The following is a 19,402-nucleotide window of genomic DNA, read 5'->3' as shown; positions in this document are numbered from 1 at the left end:
CCGGGATGAAGGGGCTTCTCCAGAGTGGGGCGTCGGAGCCTGGCGCCCGCCGGTGAACCGCCGAGGCCGGGCGGCGGCACCTGCTGTGTCCGGGTCCCCCCATGGGGCGGCGGCGCCTGGGCCCCTGATCGCTCCGCCCGCCGACCGGCCCGCGCCGCCCAGCTCCCCGCCATGGGCCGCCTGCCGCTGCTGCTGCTGGCCCTGCAGCTGCTGGCCCTGCTGCTGGCCGCGCCCGCCGCCGGGCCCCCCCGGGCCAAGGGCAACCGGACGCAGGGCGCGGCCCGCCGGCCGCCCCGCCCGCCCAAGGAGCTGAACCAGACGCTGGCCGGGCCTGGGGCTGCGGCGGCGCCCGGGGCGGCGAGCGGGGGCGGCGGCGGGACGGCCCCGGGCCCGGCGTACGAGACGTGCTGGGGCTACTACGACGTGAGCGGGCAGTGGGACAAGGAGTTCGAGTGCAACAACAGCCAGAGCGGGTTCCGCTACTGCTGCGGCACCTGCTACTACCGCTTCTGCTGCAACAAGCGCGCCGAGAAGCTCGACCAGGGCCAGTGCCGCAACTACCAGAGCCCCGGCTGGATCACCACGCCCGGCCTGCGCCCCGCGCCGCCCGACGGCAGCCAGCCCGACAAGTACGACCCGGCCAAGGACAGCACCAACGCCACGGTCTACATCTCCTGCGGCGCCGTGGCCTTCGTGCTGGTGGCCGGCGTCTTTGCCAAGGTGGCCTACGACAAGGCGCGGCGCCCGCCCCGGGAGATGAACATCCACAGGTGAGAGCCCGCGTCTGGGATATCCCTCAATCCCCCCCCTGCAGCCTGCCCCCTCAAGGACACCCCCAGTCCCGACACAGCCCGTCCCCTCCAGGACACCCCCAGTCCCGACACAGCCTGCCCCAGGAGATGAACATCCACAGGTGAGAGCCCGCTTCTGGGATATCCCTCAATCCTGCCCCCTCCAGGACACCTCCAGTCCCGACACAGCCCATCCCCTCCAGGACACTGCCAGTCCCCACACAGCCTGCCCCGGGAGATGAACATTCACAGGTGAGAGCCCGCGTCTGGGATATCCCTCAATCCTGCCCCCTCCAGGACACCCCCAGTCCCGACACAGCCCATCCCCTCCAGGACACTGCCAGTCCCGACACAGCCTGCCCCGGGAGATGAACATTCACAGGTGAGAGCCCGCGTCTGGGATATCCCTCAATCCTCCCCCCCCCCTTGCAGCCTGCCCCCTCCAAGACACCGCCAGTCCCCACACAGCCCATCCCCTCCAGGACACCGCCAGTCCCCACACAGCCCATCCCCTCCAGGACACCGCCAGTCCCCACACAGCCTGCCCCGGGAGATGAACATCCACAGGTGAGAGCCCACGTCTGGGATATCCCTCAATCCCCCCCCTGCAGCCTGCCCCCTCCAGGACACCTCCAGTCCCAACACAGCCCGTCCCCTCCAGGACACTGCCAGTCCCCACACAGCCTGCCCCGGGAGATGAACATCCACAGGTGAGAGCCCGCGTCTGGGATATCCCTCAATCCTGCCCCCTCCAAGACACCTCCAGTCCCGACACAGCCCGTCCCCTCCAGGACACCGCCAGTCCCCACACAGCCTGCCCCGGGAGATGAACATTCACAGGTGAGAGCCCGCGTCTGGGATATCCCTCAATCCTCCCCCGCCCTTGCAGCCTGCCCCCTCCAGGACACCGCCAGTCCCCACACAGCCCATCCCCTCCAGGACACCGCCAGTCCCCACACAGCCCATCCCCTCCAGGACACCGCCAGTCCCCACACAGCCTGCCCCGGGAGATGAACATCCACAGGTGAGAGCCCACGTCTGGGATATCCCTCAATCCCCCCCCGCAGCCTGCCCCCTCCAGGACACCTCCAGTCCCAACACAGCCCGTCCCCTCCAGGACACTGCCAGTCCCCACACAGCCTGCCCCGGGAGATGAACATCCACAGGTGAGAGCCCGCGTCTGGGACATCCCTCAATCCTGCCCCCTCCAAGACACCTCCAGTCCCGACACAGCCCGTCCCCTCCAGGACACCGCCAGTCCCCACACAGCCTGCCCCGGGAGATGAACATTCACAAGTGAGAGCCCGCGTCTGGGACATCCCTCAATCCTCCCCCCCCCACAGCCCGCCCCCTCCAGGACACCACCAGTCCACACACAGCCCGCCCCAGGAGATGAATATATACAGGGGAGAGCTCTCCTTCCGCCCCATTGGGGATACCCTCTGCCCCCCCACCTCTGCCCATGCCTTCTATAGAACACCCCCAGTCCCCACACAGCCTACCCCCAGAGATGAACATCTGCCAGTGAGAGCCCCTCCCATGCTGGGACATCCGTCAGCGACACCCTCTGGCACCCATGCAGCCTACCCTGGGAGATAAACATCCACAGGTGAGATCCCACCTGGGATACCCCACCTGTCCCTCCAGGACAGTGCCACACAGCCCACCCTGGGTGATGAACATCCAGAGGTGAGACCCCCATGGGACACTCCCCCAGCCTCCCTTACAGCCTGCTCTCTTCAGAACACCCCCAACCCTCCGAACAACCCCCAACCTGCAACACAGTCCACTCCCTCTAGGACACCATGTAGCTCCCCACATAGTCCACCCTGGGAGATGAACATCCACAGGGGAGCACCCTCTCTCACAGCCTGGATCCTCCAGGATGCCCCCCTGTGGGACACCCCTAATAAACACACACACAGTCTGCTCCCTTTGGGACATCCCTCCCCTAACCTCACCCTGGAGATGATTGTCCACAGTACAGAACCCCCTCACCAGCTGTATGGGGAACCCAACCCTCCCTCCACAAAGCATACCCCAGAGATGATCAACCAGAGGTGAGACCCTAGGCCAAAGAAACCACTCCTCTCTGCCCCCTCCGGGATACCCGCCAGCTGGAATACACTTACCCTAAGCCCCCCAACCTGCCTTAGGGTTGAACATCTGCAGCTCAGAGACACCCCCCCCACACTTCCCACTGATACACACACCCTCACCTGCCCCCCTACCACGACTCCCTGCCCTCTCTGGAGAGTGAACATGCACAGACCTCCCCCCCTCCCCATCTCCCACCCTTCCATGTGCCTCAGCAGATGAACACACTCAGGTGTGGGGCACTCTTCCTCCTTGGAGGGACCCTCAGCCCTGTGCCGTAGGGCACTCTCCTCTCTGCTGCCACTCATCCCACTCCCCTCTACTTGTCATTCAGCACCCGGGCTCCTGGACAGTTCCCTGCACATACTACTCAACCAGGCCCCTGGCTGCAAAGTCCAGTCCCCTGGCTGCTGAAAAATTCTCCCCTTGGCCCCTACACTGTCCTGAGCCTGCTGTCAGGTACACTGTCAGGACATTAAAGTGAGAAGTTACAAAAGCAACAACTGGCCTGTTCCCACTTTGCCTCTTAGCAAATCCCCCTGACAGAGATTCCAAAAGAGCATGTGGGGGCAAACAGTGTCAGGGGATTTTCCAAATAACTCAAGCTACAGGTCCTGTCCTGGGGATCAGGGGAGTTAGGAAGATATCTTAGTGTAATTTTTATTTCAAAATATTACATGCTTAATGCTTTTAATAGAGAAACTGTAGGAGACCAATTGAATACGTTAGGGGTGGTGCTTAATATAAATCCATTTGGAAATATAAAGGTCAGATTTCCATGTCACTTTTCCTTATGGAATGTCCCTAGCTGATTTCAGTTTCTGGTGAGCTAGTACCTTAGAATGTTGTCTAGTACTGGAACTTTGTGTGTTCCTAGAGTTCCCAAATATAAACTTGAAAACAGTGGGACACTACTTCTGAAAAATGCATTGGAACACACTTTCATGGGAAGAAGCAAGTGTCTTTGGCAGATAATGCTTAATTTAAATCATCTTAATTAAAAATTCATTCACTGTGTTTATCAAAAAACCCTGACCACATTTTAAAGGCTGAAATAAAAATGTGAGCCACATAGTTTGGGGAGTGGAAATTTTAGCTTCTCACGGAGAGAAAAAAATGTAAAGCGGCACAAAGAGGAGTTCTGTATTTGATAGGAGTTTAAAATAAAATATATCTTCTGTCTCTAACTGTCTCTCATACATAAATTCTGAGATCCAAATTCTCAGCTGACGTTACATTGCCATAGCTCCAACGAAGTCAGCAGAGCTATCTTGATTCACGCCTGCTAAGGAGCCCCCAACCAAAAACTTGTCTGCTGAAAGGAAAAGCTTTGCATTATTATGTAAGTTGCAGTGTCTGAATTTGAGCACAGATCCTTTGGTTCTAATTGTTGAACTTTGGTCATTTGTGTCTGTACAATACAGGGGTTCCAAAAGCAGTCGCATCAGGAATAGATTCTTGTACTCTATATTTGTTTCTAGGAGGACTAGATCATCAACTGCAGTACATTGCGTAGCTCCATTGGCTTCAGCACAGCTATGGCCGTTTATGCCAGCTAAAACAAGCTGCAATTTATAAATGTAGGGCATGATCCAACTCCCATTAGTGAGTCCCCTTAACTTTAGGGGATGTGGACTTGGGCCCCAATAGTGGTCTGTCTTCCCACTAACTGTGATCCAAGGCTTCCCCTGACATTATTTGTGCTAGTGTACTCCTGTGCCCGTTGGAATAATAGGCAGTGTTGCTAGACTCGTCTAAGTTATTCTTGTAATTTCCATTCCTTTGATGCCTCCTTTGCTTTATTTAGATAAGTACTGGTAAAAATGAATCACCTGCCTGTGGATGAGGGGTATGAATGGCAGATCGAGTGCTCGAAAAGCTTGATTTCCAGCGCATTTTAAAGAACTGTTTGACTTTTATTATTATAATGTGGTAGCTGATAAAGATTATACCTCTCATAGATGTTTAACCTAAATTTGATCAACATGGCACACTGGTTTAAATATTATGAAGCATATCTCCAACTGATAGGGGGATGTATGGTCTATGGAATTTTGCTGTTTGCATCCTAAACATAATGTAAATTTATAGAATAGAACTGTGCACGTTTTGTCCCTGAGAACCACAGCTGAATGATGGGAACAGTGAGGAAAAAACAGTGTAGTCAGGTGTATACATACATTTGGGTCTATGTCAATCTGAGTTGTGTTTAACATCTGGAATAATGCACTGGACAGATGTCAGTTTACATTATATATTAGGGTGTGCATCTCACCGAAATCTTCCGAGTGAGGTGAATGACAGTTTAAACAGAAATCAGAACCTTCCCAGAAATAGCTCAAGATGGACCCAAGTCTGCCCCACTGAAGTCAATGACAAGATTCCCACTGCCTTCAACAGGAGCAGGATCAAACCCGAAAATACAATTTGCAATGAAAAGCTACAGAGGGTGGTTTAACAGAGCGGTGTGGAGATGCCATGTGAGAACTGAGAAAGTTCTCAGCTATCTTTTTCAGCAGCAGCATTAGCCCATTTAAAAGAAGCTTTTCTGTAGCTATCAAGCTCATGTGTGGCTTTAGATAGAATGGCTGGTTTATGCATGCATCACTACCATAGGAAACAAGCAGCTGACTCTTCATTGGGCTATATGCGTGTGCATCTCGCAACTGAAAATTTGATCTTGTTTTTTTTTAATACCCCAGGATGATACCTGTAAAGTAATTAGTGGTGCCTCTGTGGTTTTCAAATAAGCAAGAATAATGACAATATTATGGTTGATTTGTAAAAATAACATGTCTGGATAAGCAGAAGCTAAAATATATCCAGAACTGTGGAAGTAGTTGGACTATTTCAAATGAGTTGACTTTTAGAATTTTTTTAAAAATCTTTCTGCCTAACCTGAAAAACTGACTCGTGGCTTGGTCTCAGTTCACCACTCTGGAGTTATGCAGTCATCACTAATGCATGGTGTGCTCTAGATATAAACTACTGCTGATTTCTAACATTTTTGTCTAACCAGTGTTTTCTCTTGGATTTCTCTGCAAACACATGTGCAGGGATGATGGCAATTTCTTTCTGCATGGGCTTTTTTTTAATTATATGGCCGTGTCGTCATTTAAATGAAGAGAGCCAGTTACAGAATCCTTGATGACAACAAAATGGGAAGCTCAGTTGTTGTTTTTAAAAGCCAGAATCTGTTTCTGTAGCATATATGGATGACCCAGAATCTCCTCTTCTAGGAGTCATGACCCCAAATCCCCATGTTGCAGTACATAAATAATTCAGTACTGGTAGTATTGCCCCATGACTCCTGTTTAGCGTTCAGCAGAAGTAACTGCTCCACTCATTTCTTCAGGGACATTGCAAAAACTCTTTATATTTCTGTGGCAGGTCTGAGAAATTTAGCAGACTGGTATCCTGAGGACTAAAGCACCTCCTCCACTAGCCAGAGCCGGGTAAGAAAGACAAAGGTGCTTATGGTTGCACTGGGGTACCAGCAAGGTCCATAGCTTGATAAGAAGCTCAGATCTGTTCTCCCTGCCTCCTCTAACTGCTGAGAAGAAGGGAGACTGCTGGGACTGTACCAAGGTGCTAGCCCTGGATCCTGCTTGGAGGCTCCATCTTTCATATCCACCTCTGGTTACTACATGTCTGATAAATTTGAAGCTCTATTCCATTCTGGCTGCACACATTGAATAGTAACTCAAGAGCCTGCTGCTACTGGGAGAGCATAGGGTTGCCACTACTCTACCCATCTTCCATGTCATCTTGGCTGGTACAAGGAGGGAAGCGGAGAGATGCTTCTGCTACTCTACCTCTCCCCACCTGTTTTTTGCATCCTCCTTTCCATGGATAAATCCAGTGGCTGTTTTTATAGCTGTTCATAGCTGTCCCAAGTAGCAGCAGCAGTAACTGCAGTGAAATGAACCATTCTCTTGTCAATTTAACTGGTCTACTTTGAGGCAAAACTCTGAGCAACATCAGAGGCACTGGAGCTTTCTGTCTGCAGATTCAGGAAGACTGCACTGTATCATATCAGAGTTGGTTCACATTTGGAAGGTTTTCTTCATGAGTAAATGATGGGTTAGAGAATTCTCCTAATTCTTACATCCTGCTTGATGGCTTAAGCTTCCATGCTTGTCAGGGAAACCTCTAGTGTGTAGGCAGATGGATTTTTCAAGGCCTGTAGCTAATCAAATAGGTGAGATGTGTAAAAGTACTCACAGGGTTGGTTTTTGCAAAACCCAAGCCAAGACTGGTTCAGATCTAATGTCCAGTTATCTGTACCCTGACAGTTGAAGGACACGGGTTTTGTGTATGGTTCTTTAGTCAACATAAGGGGAGCAGCACTTCAAGCTAGGCACGTCCCCGGAGCAGTGAAAGATAGTTAAGAACACATATCTTTTCAGGTGGATTGTCCAGCTGATTTTATTTCTCTGTCACTTCTGCTCTTTTCTTCCTCTTTCCGCTGAGTTCTTTTTATGCTCTGCTCATTTCACATTCTCCTCTGCTGTGTCTCATTTATCTGACCCAAATATCTCTTATGCACACTCTCTGTCCTGCCTCCTACTAACTGTTTCCCACTGATGGTGCCTGGCTCCCTTCTTCTCCAAAGCGTCCTACTACCTTCACTACACTTAGTCCAGTCCTCTCATTCTCCAATTCAGAATTGCCTATTCCCAGCTGCCCACTCCAAAGCCACACCCTTAAAGGAATATTATGGTTTCAGCATCCCATCCTTTACCTGAAGAAAATGGTATATTGACCAAAAATCACTGCTTAACTAGCAAAGTGAGGTAAAGTTTGTCACTCGGTGTGAACCCTGTTACGTTTTACCTTAGTAAATATAACTTTCCTCTCTCACACTTGTACCATAGTAGATGAAATGAAGCTATAGGCCTAAGTCAGTGGAATTAAGTGTTGTGTAAAAACAAAATAAAACAAAACCTTGAAATCAGAATCAGGCCCCATATAGGTGTGTTTGTTCATGTGTCCATGTATGAGTAGTTTTTCATTCTGCATCCAGGAGACTTTAAACAGCCACCCATAATCTCTGGTCACAGTTTGCACGGTCCAATGACTACTGTTTGCCATGGTTTCTCCGCTGCTGCTGCATTCTGAAGAATTGGACTCTGGTTCCGTAGTGGAAGCTGGTTAACTGCAGCCTCCCTTCCTGAACTTCTCTCAGATGTAGCATCATTTTCTGTAGTAATTCTCAAAGGTCAAGTTCCTGACTCCAGTATTATTCAGGACTCTGATGCCACTTTGTTTTCTTCTGCGATAAACCTGTATGAGGGCTTTGAATGTGCTGTTTCTCCTGTTCTTGACTGCTATATAAGCCTCTGAATCCAATTTAATTCATAAATTACCTGCTCTCTAATTACTATTCTCTACTGCTAATAGCCGATCACCAGGTAACAATGGATTCAAGTTCAGCTTTGGTTTCCAATCATGATGTTTCCTCTGGTATACTGGACTCCTCAAGTTCTTAACTACTAATTGATCTCTGACCCTTTGAGGACCAGAAACCTTTTAAAATATCTTTTCTAATTCTGAGTGACTTTTGAATCTTCTCTTAGCTATCATGGCAGCATAAAAAAAGAGTTTTCTTTTGAATAAACCTAGTTTTCTTTGCCATGATAGGTCCTATTTTCACACCACTAAGCTGTGTACACAAAATATCAAAGCAGATATTTGCTGCAAACATATGTTCATCCATACAAATACCTTCTGAGTCATGGAGCTGCATATTCTGCATGCACAGTTACTGTTATGCCCTAGCAGGTCTACTGTACGAGCACAGTATAGACACCTGTCTTCTGAACATTCAATTGGGTATGTGCTTAGGCCCAGATCCACAAAGGTATTTAGGCTCCTAACCTCCATTGATTTCAGTGGAGGTAAGGAGCCTAAATACCTTTGTAGATCTGGATTTAAGTGTAATTCATGCAGTTTTCATAACCCTGAAGTTTCTTGGAAAGTCTCCTATCCCCTTTCTCCTCTTCCTCCTCCTCTTGGTTTATCTCTTGTACTTTGTTGCTCTTCTGTGGAGGGACACTTTTTCAGTTGCTTTGAGTACCTTTTCTAGAAATCTGTCACTTCCTTCAGCCATACCACCTTGCGCTGTGTTCCTTTTGGCTCTCCTGAGCTAGGTAAGGATCTGGTGAGTTCATATTTTGACAGGTGTATTCAAGGAAAACATAGGTACTGCAGGAAGTAGTGTTGCTGATACAGTAGGTGGCAGTGTTCTCTCTGACTCAGCGCACACATACTACTCCAGAATGCTGCTAGGGAACAGTGCTGCTGGAGCCACTAGTTTGCTGATGAGATGCAAATCCAAAGTCTTATGGCCATCTGTGGTCATTAAGTAGCCCAGGGCACTTTTCTGTGAGAGAGAGGCTATTAGCCCTGGTATCCTCGCCATGTTCCATCCAACGTAATTGCACTCTGCTGACAAACTCCACCAATAGTTTCAATTTTCACTTCCTTTCTTAAATTGTTATATAATGGTGTTGGTCACTGTTACACAGCTGTTTGTGTTCCACCCCAGGGCTAGTTGCATTTTAGCTGAGAGTTTAGTTGTCCTTGCCTACTTCACAGTGGTCTCTGGAGGTTTACTGTACTACTTACTATGTATAACACACTTTGAGCTCCTTGGATTGAAGGTGCTATATGTGTTGGTAATTTGTCTTGCGCCACACAGTTGTGCCAGATAGCAGCAGCTGTCCTCATATGAGGAGTGTTTTCCTACCACTGTCCAGCATAGTCGTGAACGAGCCTGATCTGTGATGATCTCACAGAGACTCTCTTCATTTCTCTGTTGATTTGCCAGTTTAATTTATTTGCATGTTCACTGCTTCATAATATACAAGAATATTAGTTAGCTATAACCTTACCTAAATGCTTGGTTCTGAGCTCTACCACACCAGTGTAAACTGTGAGTCACTTCCAAATCACATTGGTGTAAAACCAGTGTAAATGAGATCAGGATCTGGCCCTTAGAGGGCCTAAAGTTAAGATTTCATTGAGATTTATACTTAAAGCGGGGCTAAAATTCTGGAGTTTCACAGTAAATGATTGAATTTGACAAAGTGACTCTTCAAAGGATAATTGAATGTCCCATGTAAGTTTTTCAAAGAAAAATATTTACTAACTTTTGCATTGGAAATGGTGAAGACTTCTCCCTTTTGGGAATATTTCCACTTCCTCTGGCTATACAACTACAGAAGCCACAGACTTCATACGCACGTGCTCACACATTAACAGCATCTCAAACGCAGTCCACTTTTTCAGTTTCAAATACAACATGCAGAGCTATTTGTGTCATTCAGGAGATCCTAACTGAGCTCGGATGGACCAGCTATTTCTGTTCTCTGATGCTGCAGGGGGCAGCCGTCTCTGGAGCAGAGTTGCAGATTGGAGGTCTCTCACGAGGTGGACTCCAGCTTTCCTCCTCTCTGTTCATTTCCATTCGACTCCAGCCCCTGCTGGTAACCAGGGCTAATGGAGAAGGCATGCAGAAGGGGATTGGAGTCCAAGTTGTCAGCAATTCACAGCTCGGCTGTGGAGGCAGCTGCTCCCTCTGACCAGTCTCCTCTGTTCATTAGATGGGGGTCTCAGTCTGATACAGTGCCCTCAGGAAGCCTGTTGGACTGGGACTCAGCTTCCAGGCTTAAAAAGGGTTAGAGAGGGACCTATGTGGTGAGATCATGTCAAGGGGAGATTCAGTTAACATGTGAAATGAGTAGGATTGGGGGAAGTACAGAGCTCGGAGTGGAGTTGGGAAACAGGTCTAGAGAGAAGGGCAAAGCTGGAAGATCCTGGGCCACCTCCACTGCTTCAGAAGCTGGGTCCCTGTCTCCAATGGGCAGCCAAGCGCCATAACCTCCCATAACCATTGCAGAGAGATGGTTCATTTTTATGCTGGTTTGTTGTGATCCATGAAAATGAACTATCATAAAATTGCACTCTAAACATTATAAAGGGCATCTCCCAGCCATCATTGGCAATCTGAACCCATAGGTCACTTTTGTACTGGTGTATGGCAGACCTGTGTACTGTGTGATCTCTGAAAGTCCTCCTCTATGCTTCCAATCAAATCACATGATAATATAATCACAAAACATGGTCAAATGGAGTAGAAGGAAGGAGCTGAGACCAAGAAAGGGAGCTGATGAGAGGAGTATAGATGTGGTGTTGAATGACTGATTTGCTCATCCCGTGGCTTTTCATGGTGTGCACTGGTGAGCCATGCAGTCTGGCTGCCTTAGCACTAAGAGGACCGGTTCTGAAGAGCTCTCATCTGAAGGAGCCATGCAGAGGAAGGTCTCTGGGATTCCTCGGGTCTGGTTCTGCTCTCACTCTGCTCTAAGTCTGCAGAAACCTCACTGAAATCACTGGTTTAGTCAGGCCTGTAGTACCTACAGCCTGTGTGGAGGAGGAAGGGCTCCTATGACTCTGCCAAGTTTCAAGCGGTGGAGCCAGATCCTTGGGTGGTATAAATTTGTGTTGCTGCTGATGTCAGTGTTGCTATGCTGACATACAATCTCCATAATTGGCCCACCAAGCAGCCCCACCCCCAAACACATGCAGTGAGCTAAGGATCCACTCCACCTCTTGCGTGGATTTCAGCCCCTGTGCTCTTTCTGTTTGTCATGTTTGAGTCAGTTTCTTCTCTTCCAGCGTCTGCGCCTTATGTTTTCCTTTTGTTCTGTTTTTCCCTTCCTTCAGCTCAGGGCACTTCCTTTCCATGGTCCTTGCCTTCCCCTGCCTCAGCTGACACTAGCACTGTCTGTTCCTTGCTTTTCTCCTCCTCAGGGGATCGCCGCAGGATCATTGTGGTTTTTCCACTTCACTGCTCCCCTGCGCATTCCCACCCTTCTTGGGATTGGGCAGTTCCGACATCCTTTCCTTTTCCTTCTTAAAAGGACAGGCTCCAGCAGCCGTAGTCATCTTTGTTCACCCCCCACCTCCCACCCCTGGGTTTCCTTCCAAAGAAGCTCTCAGCGACACCAGTCTAAATCGAAAGTAACGCCAGTGGCTTGCTGTTCTGGAATTATGCTGGTGTAACTGACAGCAGGAGCTAACCTGCGCTTTCTTTAAGGAATTCGGACAATTCTGTACTAGACCTACCAGTACTGGGTCTGGATCCTGCTTTTGGTTACACCAGTGTAAAATCAGAATCATTCTCTTGATGACAGTGGAGTCAGGCAGGATTTACGTGGGGGTAGCTAAGAGCAGAATTTGGTCCCTTATGATCTCACTTCAATCGAGTGCTAATAAAAGCTATGTCATAGACCATCCTCTCAGGATATGATTGTGCAGTTACGCAACTCTGACTATCCCATCTGCTGCACTAAAGGTAAAGCATCCTGCTGAGCAAGACTTGTTGTTCTCATATCAAACGGCATTGGCATGGAAAGCCTTTTACGATGCTTCATACCCCGATTCTGCATCCCTCACTCAGATGAGAAGGAAGCATTTGATTGCAGTGGGACTAATCACATGATAAGGGCAGTAAGAGCAAGTATTTACAGCTCCTTCCATTATCATCCTTGTAGCTTTTACAGTGGGAACGTATACAGCTAAAATAGAGCTATTTACATGGTGCCAAATTCATTCTCAGTCTGACTGCACTAGAGGTACAGCAGGGAGAAGCTTAGCCCATGGCGCGGTTTATGAGGAATAATTTTGATCACACACATCATTACAGAAGAATTAAAAAGCAACTAATCAGCACATGCAACAGTTGTACTTGTAGCTCTGCCTATTTAATTCTGGTTTGATGGTATCAAGAGCTTTTCCTCATCCTCCCAGGAGGTAAGGAAGAGCAATGAGTGGTAAACATTTAGAGCAGCCCGTTCTGTATGGAGTGGGCACTTTTTGGCAAGTTGCTTCTTCATTCATGCTTATCCAAGATCATTTTAGTCCCAATACACTTCGGATCCCAGGCGTCTTCTGACGGTTGTGTTCAGCTTCTCTAACATAGACTTTGAAGGTGCAACCAAATGAAAAGAAGACCTCATTTGCCTGACTGGAACTTCTAGTTTCTTCATTTCTTTTCAGTGTAACAGCCTCTGTTTTTCTAGCCTGAGGCTGGCTGCATTGTACTGTGCAGGTTTCCCCCTGTTTTGCTGCGACTGTTTTGCTCATTCACCATTACCATTCCTTCAGGATGGAAACTAATAAAAGATTACAGCTGAATGCTCTTCCTCACATAGCATATGAGTTTGCTTTGTACTTACAATCAGGATTGGGGATTTCAGCTCCTGGCTGGAGCTGAGGAGCAGCTGTGCATGGCTTTCTTGGAAACAATTCACACACCAGACTAGATTCCCAACACGTGCCAAAGCGCTCACCCAGAGGAGCTGACATAGTCTTCTGGTTGAGGTAGACAGTGGCTGAGAGGGTTGGGCACTTCTTACTGACTCAGATCCCTTTGGAGAATATTCACTTAAATTGCCTCAGTTAATTTTAGGGAATCAAAGCAAATTCTCCATCTTGGAGGCTGGGCAGCCCCATTCCTAGTGATCAGTCGAACACTGAATACTGGCTCTGAGTAAGAATAGCACCAGCAACGAAAGTATTGAGAGAAATAACATGTCTTGTACTGTGATAGGGCATCACCCCTGCCCCCTCCACTGTGCCAGTGTGCCCAGATTCTGCTCCCTGCGTGTCGTCTTTTCGCACTCTCTGCCTTCTCCCACACGGCCCCCTCTGCAAGCCCCTCTTCTGCTGTGTCACCTTCAGAGAATTGAGCTGACCTGTATGCACCTTGCCTCCTGGGGTTCATAGTGCTGGAACCAGGGGTGCTCCCACACCCCCGGTTTGAAGTAGTAATAACAACCCAAAGACGTTGTTTCTGCCTTCAGCACCCCACTATAAAAATTGTTCCAGCCCCACTGTTGGTGTTCCCCATCTTCTGATCTCTGTCTGTCCTGGGACCATCAGCTCGCTCAGAGCAGGAACTATCCTTCTTGAGTTTTTGAGGAGCACCTAGCCCAGGGTGAGGGTCACTGCAAATAAATAGCAATAATGTCAAAATCTCCATGACTGAAATGTGTCTTCTGTCATTTCTGTAGCACAGACGCTGTTCCCTAACCAGCCCCTGAATAATCGCTCAGAGACGTGTGCCCGAGGCCCAATCCTGTGATGCTGGTCGGCATGGAACAGCCATTGACTTTAGGGGGAGCTTCCCCTGCCCTGGACTTGCAGGATTGGTCTCAAAAGGGCAAATCTGGCTTCAGGTCCCCTACCCGCCAGCATGCAAATGCAGTGGGAAGAAATGTTTGCATTGGGCAGCAGCAGGGGAGCACCAGAGGGATGAATGAATCCTCCCATCCGGAAGGACTCATGCTCTAATGTTTAAAGCAGGGCAGGGCCTGGGACCCTGGTTCCTGTTCTCAGTTCTGTCACTGGCTTACTGGGTGACCTTGGGCCAGTCACAGAAGGCCATATTGCAATTCATTGTGAATCAGGATTTGGATGGTCAGTTTGAGACTCCTCAGACCTGGTTTCGAGAGGCAATGAGCACCCACAACTCAGTGTGCAGTCTACAGCAGCCATGGGCACACGAACCTTTGAGAAATCAGGCTGTTGGTGCCTGGAGTTGGGTACTCAAACCATCAGACACTCAAGATTAAGGGCACATCTGAAAACATAGGGCTTAAATGCTCTGGGCCTGATTCTCTTCCCCTGTTCTGTCCTCTTTGCCATGCTCAGGCCCTAACTAGGTTTCCCTTGCCATGGGGAAGCTCTTGGATGGTGTGATTTGCTCCTACCCTGGCTACTTACAGTTCTAGTGCAGGAGGTAAGGCAGAGTGCACCCCCAGCCGTTGTAAATTGGTGTAACCCCCAGGCTGTTCTAATTCAGGCTGGGGCTAAGAGGATTAGGGTGCTGTAACTGGGTCATGAATGGGTGCCACCCTCCACTAAGCATATCACACCCTTCCCTCTCTGTGTCTGTGTCATGCTGCATGTGTATGCCTACAGCTCCCAGCACAATGGGGACTTAGTCCTGGCGGGGGGGCTTCTACATGTGATCAGTCCTAACCAAACATGGCTAAAAATACTTCCTGTCTCAGTGAGGCCTGGTGGGAGGCCTGGGGCTGACTAGCCCTGCTCAGTTTGCCCTGCCCCACCAGACTTGGGAAGAGTGTGGAAGTTAGAAGGAAGAAAGTGTGACAGAGGGAGGATGACAGGAGGGGTGTGGACTGACTGTTCCTTCCTGAGAGCTAGAGCCCTCTGTAGAGGGGAGGGCACGGAGTCTCTCTGCTGGAAGCCCTGAGGAAGAACAGGCATGGATATTAAATCTCTTTTTGGCAGGGGCCTGGGGAAGAAGCCTGAATAAACCTAGGGCAGAGGCCAGTAAGAGGGCCAGGGTTTGCTTGGAGCTCAGGGGGAGTGAAGAAGACTGTTTACAGATCCGAAGAGCGGGCTGCAGAGGACATCCAGCGTCAATAGCAGAAGGTGCATGGCAGGCCCTGATACAGGAGAGAAGAAATTTTTACAGGCCTCAGAATAAGGCCTGTGAACACTGGTACCTTGGAAGGGTGAGACTCAGTGTTTCTAAGCTGGAGGCTAAGTAACTTAAGGGACCCTGAGCAAGGTGGCGGCCCAGGGGCTTGGGTGGAAGGGGCAGGGCCTTTGAATCCCCAGGCCCTTTAAATTGCCACCGGAGCCCCAGGGCTTCTGGCCTCCTCCACTACCCCTGAGCTCCGGTGGTGATTTAAAGGGCCCAGGGCTCCGACCAGTGCCAGGAGCCTAGGACCCTTTTAAGTTGTCGGCCTGGGGAAGCTGCCTCTGCCGGTATGGTTGGCTGTGTACCACCAGCTCTTGCCAGTATGCCATACTGGAGCAGGTAGGCTTACTCTCACCTCTGGCTGGAGGGCTCAATGGAAGACAGTGGCAGCTGGGTGCAGTTGTGGAAGACCAAGGGGAAACTGGTATAGCTATTGGAATAATAGAATATCAGGGTTGGAAGAGATCTCAGGAGTTCATCTAGTCCAACCCCCTGCTCAAAGCAGGACCAATCCCCAGACAGATTTTTGCCCTACATCCCTAAATGGCCCCCTCAAGGATTGAACTCACAACCCTGGCTTTAGCAGGCCAACTGAGGCAAAGCTGCAGAAGTGCGCCACTGGGCTGCGAGGTGGTGCTCTGAGACACTGAGTTTTGTAGCACTGCCCTTCCTCGCAGGGATGTTGTGAAATAAAGTGCTTTGAGAGCCTCATCTGGGTTCTTTCATAGAAGGAATCAAAGAACCAACCCTAAAGAGGGACCAAGCCTAGAAGAAAAGCAGTTCTTGTATAGTGCAAATTATTCCTGCAATGCATTGTGCACGTGTATGGCATAGACTGAAATATTTTCAAAATGGAACAGACTCAGGTTCTAAACTCTGTCTTATATCAGATGATAGATAAGGCATTTCAGTAAAGACAGCAAATGTGAGCAACACCAATCTTATGAATATGCAATGGAGGAATTTCTTTGTTGGTACCTGAGGTGATTTTAAGCATGTTCCCTCTGCCTGAGAGAATTGAACCTTTCAAACTCAATCAGCTTTAAAATTCCACCATCCCTTAAAACCAAAACAGTCCTGCCCTTTCTCCTGCTGATCGGGAGATAGCTGTTGGCTGCACTAAAAAATCAGTGTGTTTCATGCTATAGTTATTCCATGATGTATATGATATAGATTAAATATCTTTTGAGTGTTCCTGCTTGCGTGGGGAAATCACTAGATGCAATTTAGTGCTATGGTGTTGAATGCAGATATTTTTTCCCACAGAGAATCTTGTTCAATCTTGATGCCATCAGACAAGTCTCTAATGGGGAAGATGCCACAGATAAGCTTGTAGCTCTGATAGGTATAGCCCATGTGAAATATTTCAGCACTGACCCTAATTCAAAAATCCACCACTACGAACACTTATTGGTCCCCCTGTGGACAGAAAAAAGCCAGGATTGAATGAGCAATGAGACTGAACTCCCCTTCGCACCTCCAGGAGGTACCTCCAGGATCAGGGATGAGGAACATTGGCTTGGGGCTGGGTGTGGGCAAGTCAAGGGAAACCTGCACTCCTGCTTCTCATGTTGCACCTGGCCTGGGGATCCTGTCTGCCTAGTAATCGTTTTTATGAAGGCAGGGCTTTCTGCTACAGAAAGCAATTCAACAGCAATAGCAATGACAGCAAGGGCAGTGATAGAGAGAGAACATAACCTCAGGGTTAAGTGAATTAGTGGAAGCATGTGAAAGATTAAACAATAGCCAAACTCTCCTGTGAACAAATGGATCTTTGTCCAGTAATGTACCCATGAAAAGACATGTAGCTCTTAAGCCACAAGATTTTTTTGTTGCCTTTGTGTTTTTCCTTAACAAATCAAAGCACCAGAGGGTTCAAATAGAGACTGTAGATGGACAAGTGAAACCTTTGAATGTCAGTCTTGCTGCTTTATAAACATGTTGTGTCCTCTTTCTGCATTCCAGGGCTCTGGCAGACATCCTAAGGCAGCAGGGGCCAATCCCAATAGCACACTGTGAAAGAGAGACTATCTCGGCCATAGATACCCCTCCCAAAGAAAACACGCCTGTCCGAACATCCTCCAAAAACCACTACACCCCTGTGCGCACCTCTAAAAGTAACCCAGGTAAGTGTCACTATTCCACTTGGTTCCTATCCAGCCCATTGCTCCAATGCCGTGTTGAATATGAGCAGAAAAGAAGCAGTAAAGTACATTACACTGTTCCACTTACTGGCAACAGCATCAAATGTGCTGTGTAAAAACTATCTCTAAGAGGCAATCAGATCAGAACTGTATCTCAAGAAGCAGTTGTGATGGTTCTGTAAGTCATCCAGTTGCATTTGCTAAATTAGTTTGTCATGCTATGCAGGTATTTTAGAGATGTCAGAATCAGCAGCAAGTACATGAGAGGTTTGCCGAGAATTTACAATTGTCCCCTGGTCCGCAACCCAACACACACAGAAATATTGCCCAGGCTCCATGAATACTGCAGCTGGAAAGGAAGGAATCGACACAAGCTAGGATACTTTAGCCAGTCAGAGAAAAGCCACATGTGGAAAGTGTGGCTGTGATGCAGATCTTCATATTAGGAAGGAGCATACAGGCACATAACTGAGATCCCAGGGAAGTGGGGGTAGTGTGGCCTAGAGGGTAGAGCACTGGACTAGCACTCCAGAGATCTGGGTTTTGTGCTGGGACTGCAAGTGTGTTTGAGCAAGTCACTTTCACTACCCCATCAGTAGAGTGCTCTGGGGTCACAGGATAAAAAGCACTGTGTAAAAGTGAGGGATTGGTAAGTCATTTCATTACCTGCAGATAATCACAATGAAGATATTTTAAATATCATCATGGCTGCTAATCACCTGTTGTGAAGTGAGATGTGGAGAATTCTCTATCACTTAAAGCCTTTAAATTGAGTTTGGATGTCTTCCCATAAGATACACTCTCATTCAATCAGGAGTTGTTAAGTTTGATGTGGGAGTTACTGGGTGACATTCTCTGGCCTGTTATACAGGAGATCAGATCAGATGATCATAATGGTTCCTTCTGGGACCTTCGCATGGAAGCCAATAGGAGCCAAGGGTGCTCAGTAATGTGCAAGATTGGGCCCATACTGCTGTTGATTGTATTAAGTGTTGCTTTCAATGATCTCAGGACTTTCTTTTAATCTACCTTGATGCTCCTTGTGCTATGTGAAGAAGACCACTAGGAAAGCTGGATTGGAGTTGCATCACTGTCATAAAAAGACCATACAGTCTTCACATGGTATTCGCATACAGTACAACCCTAACTGATTGAAACTTGTGGATACAATGTTGCCCCACTGGTGATAATACTGGTAAGGGCTTCATCAGTGAACCCTGAGTGGCCCAGACTTGAATATAGCCCAGAGTAAGGCAGGCCCAGAGTGTAACCCCATTGCATTTGACTGACATTTGGGAAGACAGCCACTTGGAGAATAAATTCACTTTACACTGTATTCCTTTGGCTTCAAATGCACCTGCCAAAAATCTGTACTTCTGCAGTTGTCACTTTTTAAAACAGGAATAGTTGCAAGAACTTCACAGGCATCCTGCATTGCTGTTTCTGTTTTGTTGCCAGTTTCTCGCTTTTGTATTTTCCCTATATGTACTGTTGGTTGTTGTTGTTGTTGCTGCTTATTTTATATATGGGAATAAGATTTCTGGTAGTAGAGGACTCTTTAAACCAGCAGATCCAGTGCCTAGAAATTGAACTTGACAAATTCAAATAATGTTCAAAATTTTAAGGATTATTAACCATTGGCACAATTTGCCAAAGCATGTGGTGGATTCCCCATTATATGAATTATTTAAATAAAGATTGAGATGTCTTTCTAGAAGATACACTCTAGTTCAACCAAAATTTGGGGGCTATATATAGGAATCACTGGGTGAAATTCTATGGCCTATGTTATGCAGGAGGCCAGATCAGATTATCATAATTGTCCCTTCTGGTGGTAGCATCCATGAATC

General features: G+C 48.2%; 1 protein-coding gene across 6 annotated transcripts in view; it reads left to right on the top strand.

Moving 5' to 3' along the window:
- The first annotated feature begins 428 nt into the window (after nt 1–428).
- Nucleotides 429–19,402, top strand: part of SHISA6 (shisa family member 6) — a 616,361-nt gene continuing 597,387 nt past the window's right edge. The window contains exons 1-2 of one of the 6 annotated variants that reach the window (XM_050919411.1): nt 429–770; nt 17,374–17,534. In XM_050919411.1, coding sequence (XP_050775368.1) covers nt 757–770; nt 17,374–17,534 — 175 coding nt within the window. In that variant the 5' untranslated portion in view covers nt 429–756. Of the gene's footprint in view, nt 771–1,340; nt 1,359–1,483; nt 1,502–1,797; nt 1,816–1,939; nt 1,958–17,373; nt 17,535–19,402 lie in introns of those variants that run through there. The other 5 variants (XR_007768732.1, XM_050919410.1, XM_050919409.1 and 2 more) reach the window with 5 other exon arrangements.

The sequence above is a fragment of the Gopherus flavomarginatus genome, chromosome 12 (assembly GCF_025201925.1).
Source record: "Gopherus flavomarginatus isolate rGopFla2 chromosome 12, rGopFla2.mat.asm, whole genome shotgun sequence".
NCBI classification, from domain to species: Eukaryota; Metazoa; Chordata; order Testudines; family Testudinidae; genus Gopherus; species Gopherus flavomarginatus.
Note: the sequence above shows the minus strand (reverse complement) of the source record. Positions and strands in the feature narration are given on the sequence as shown.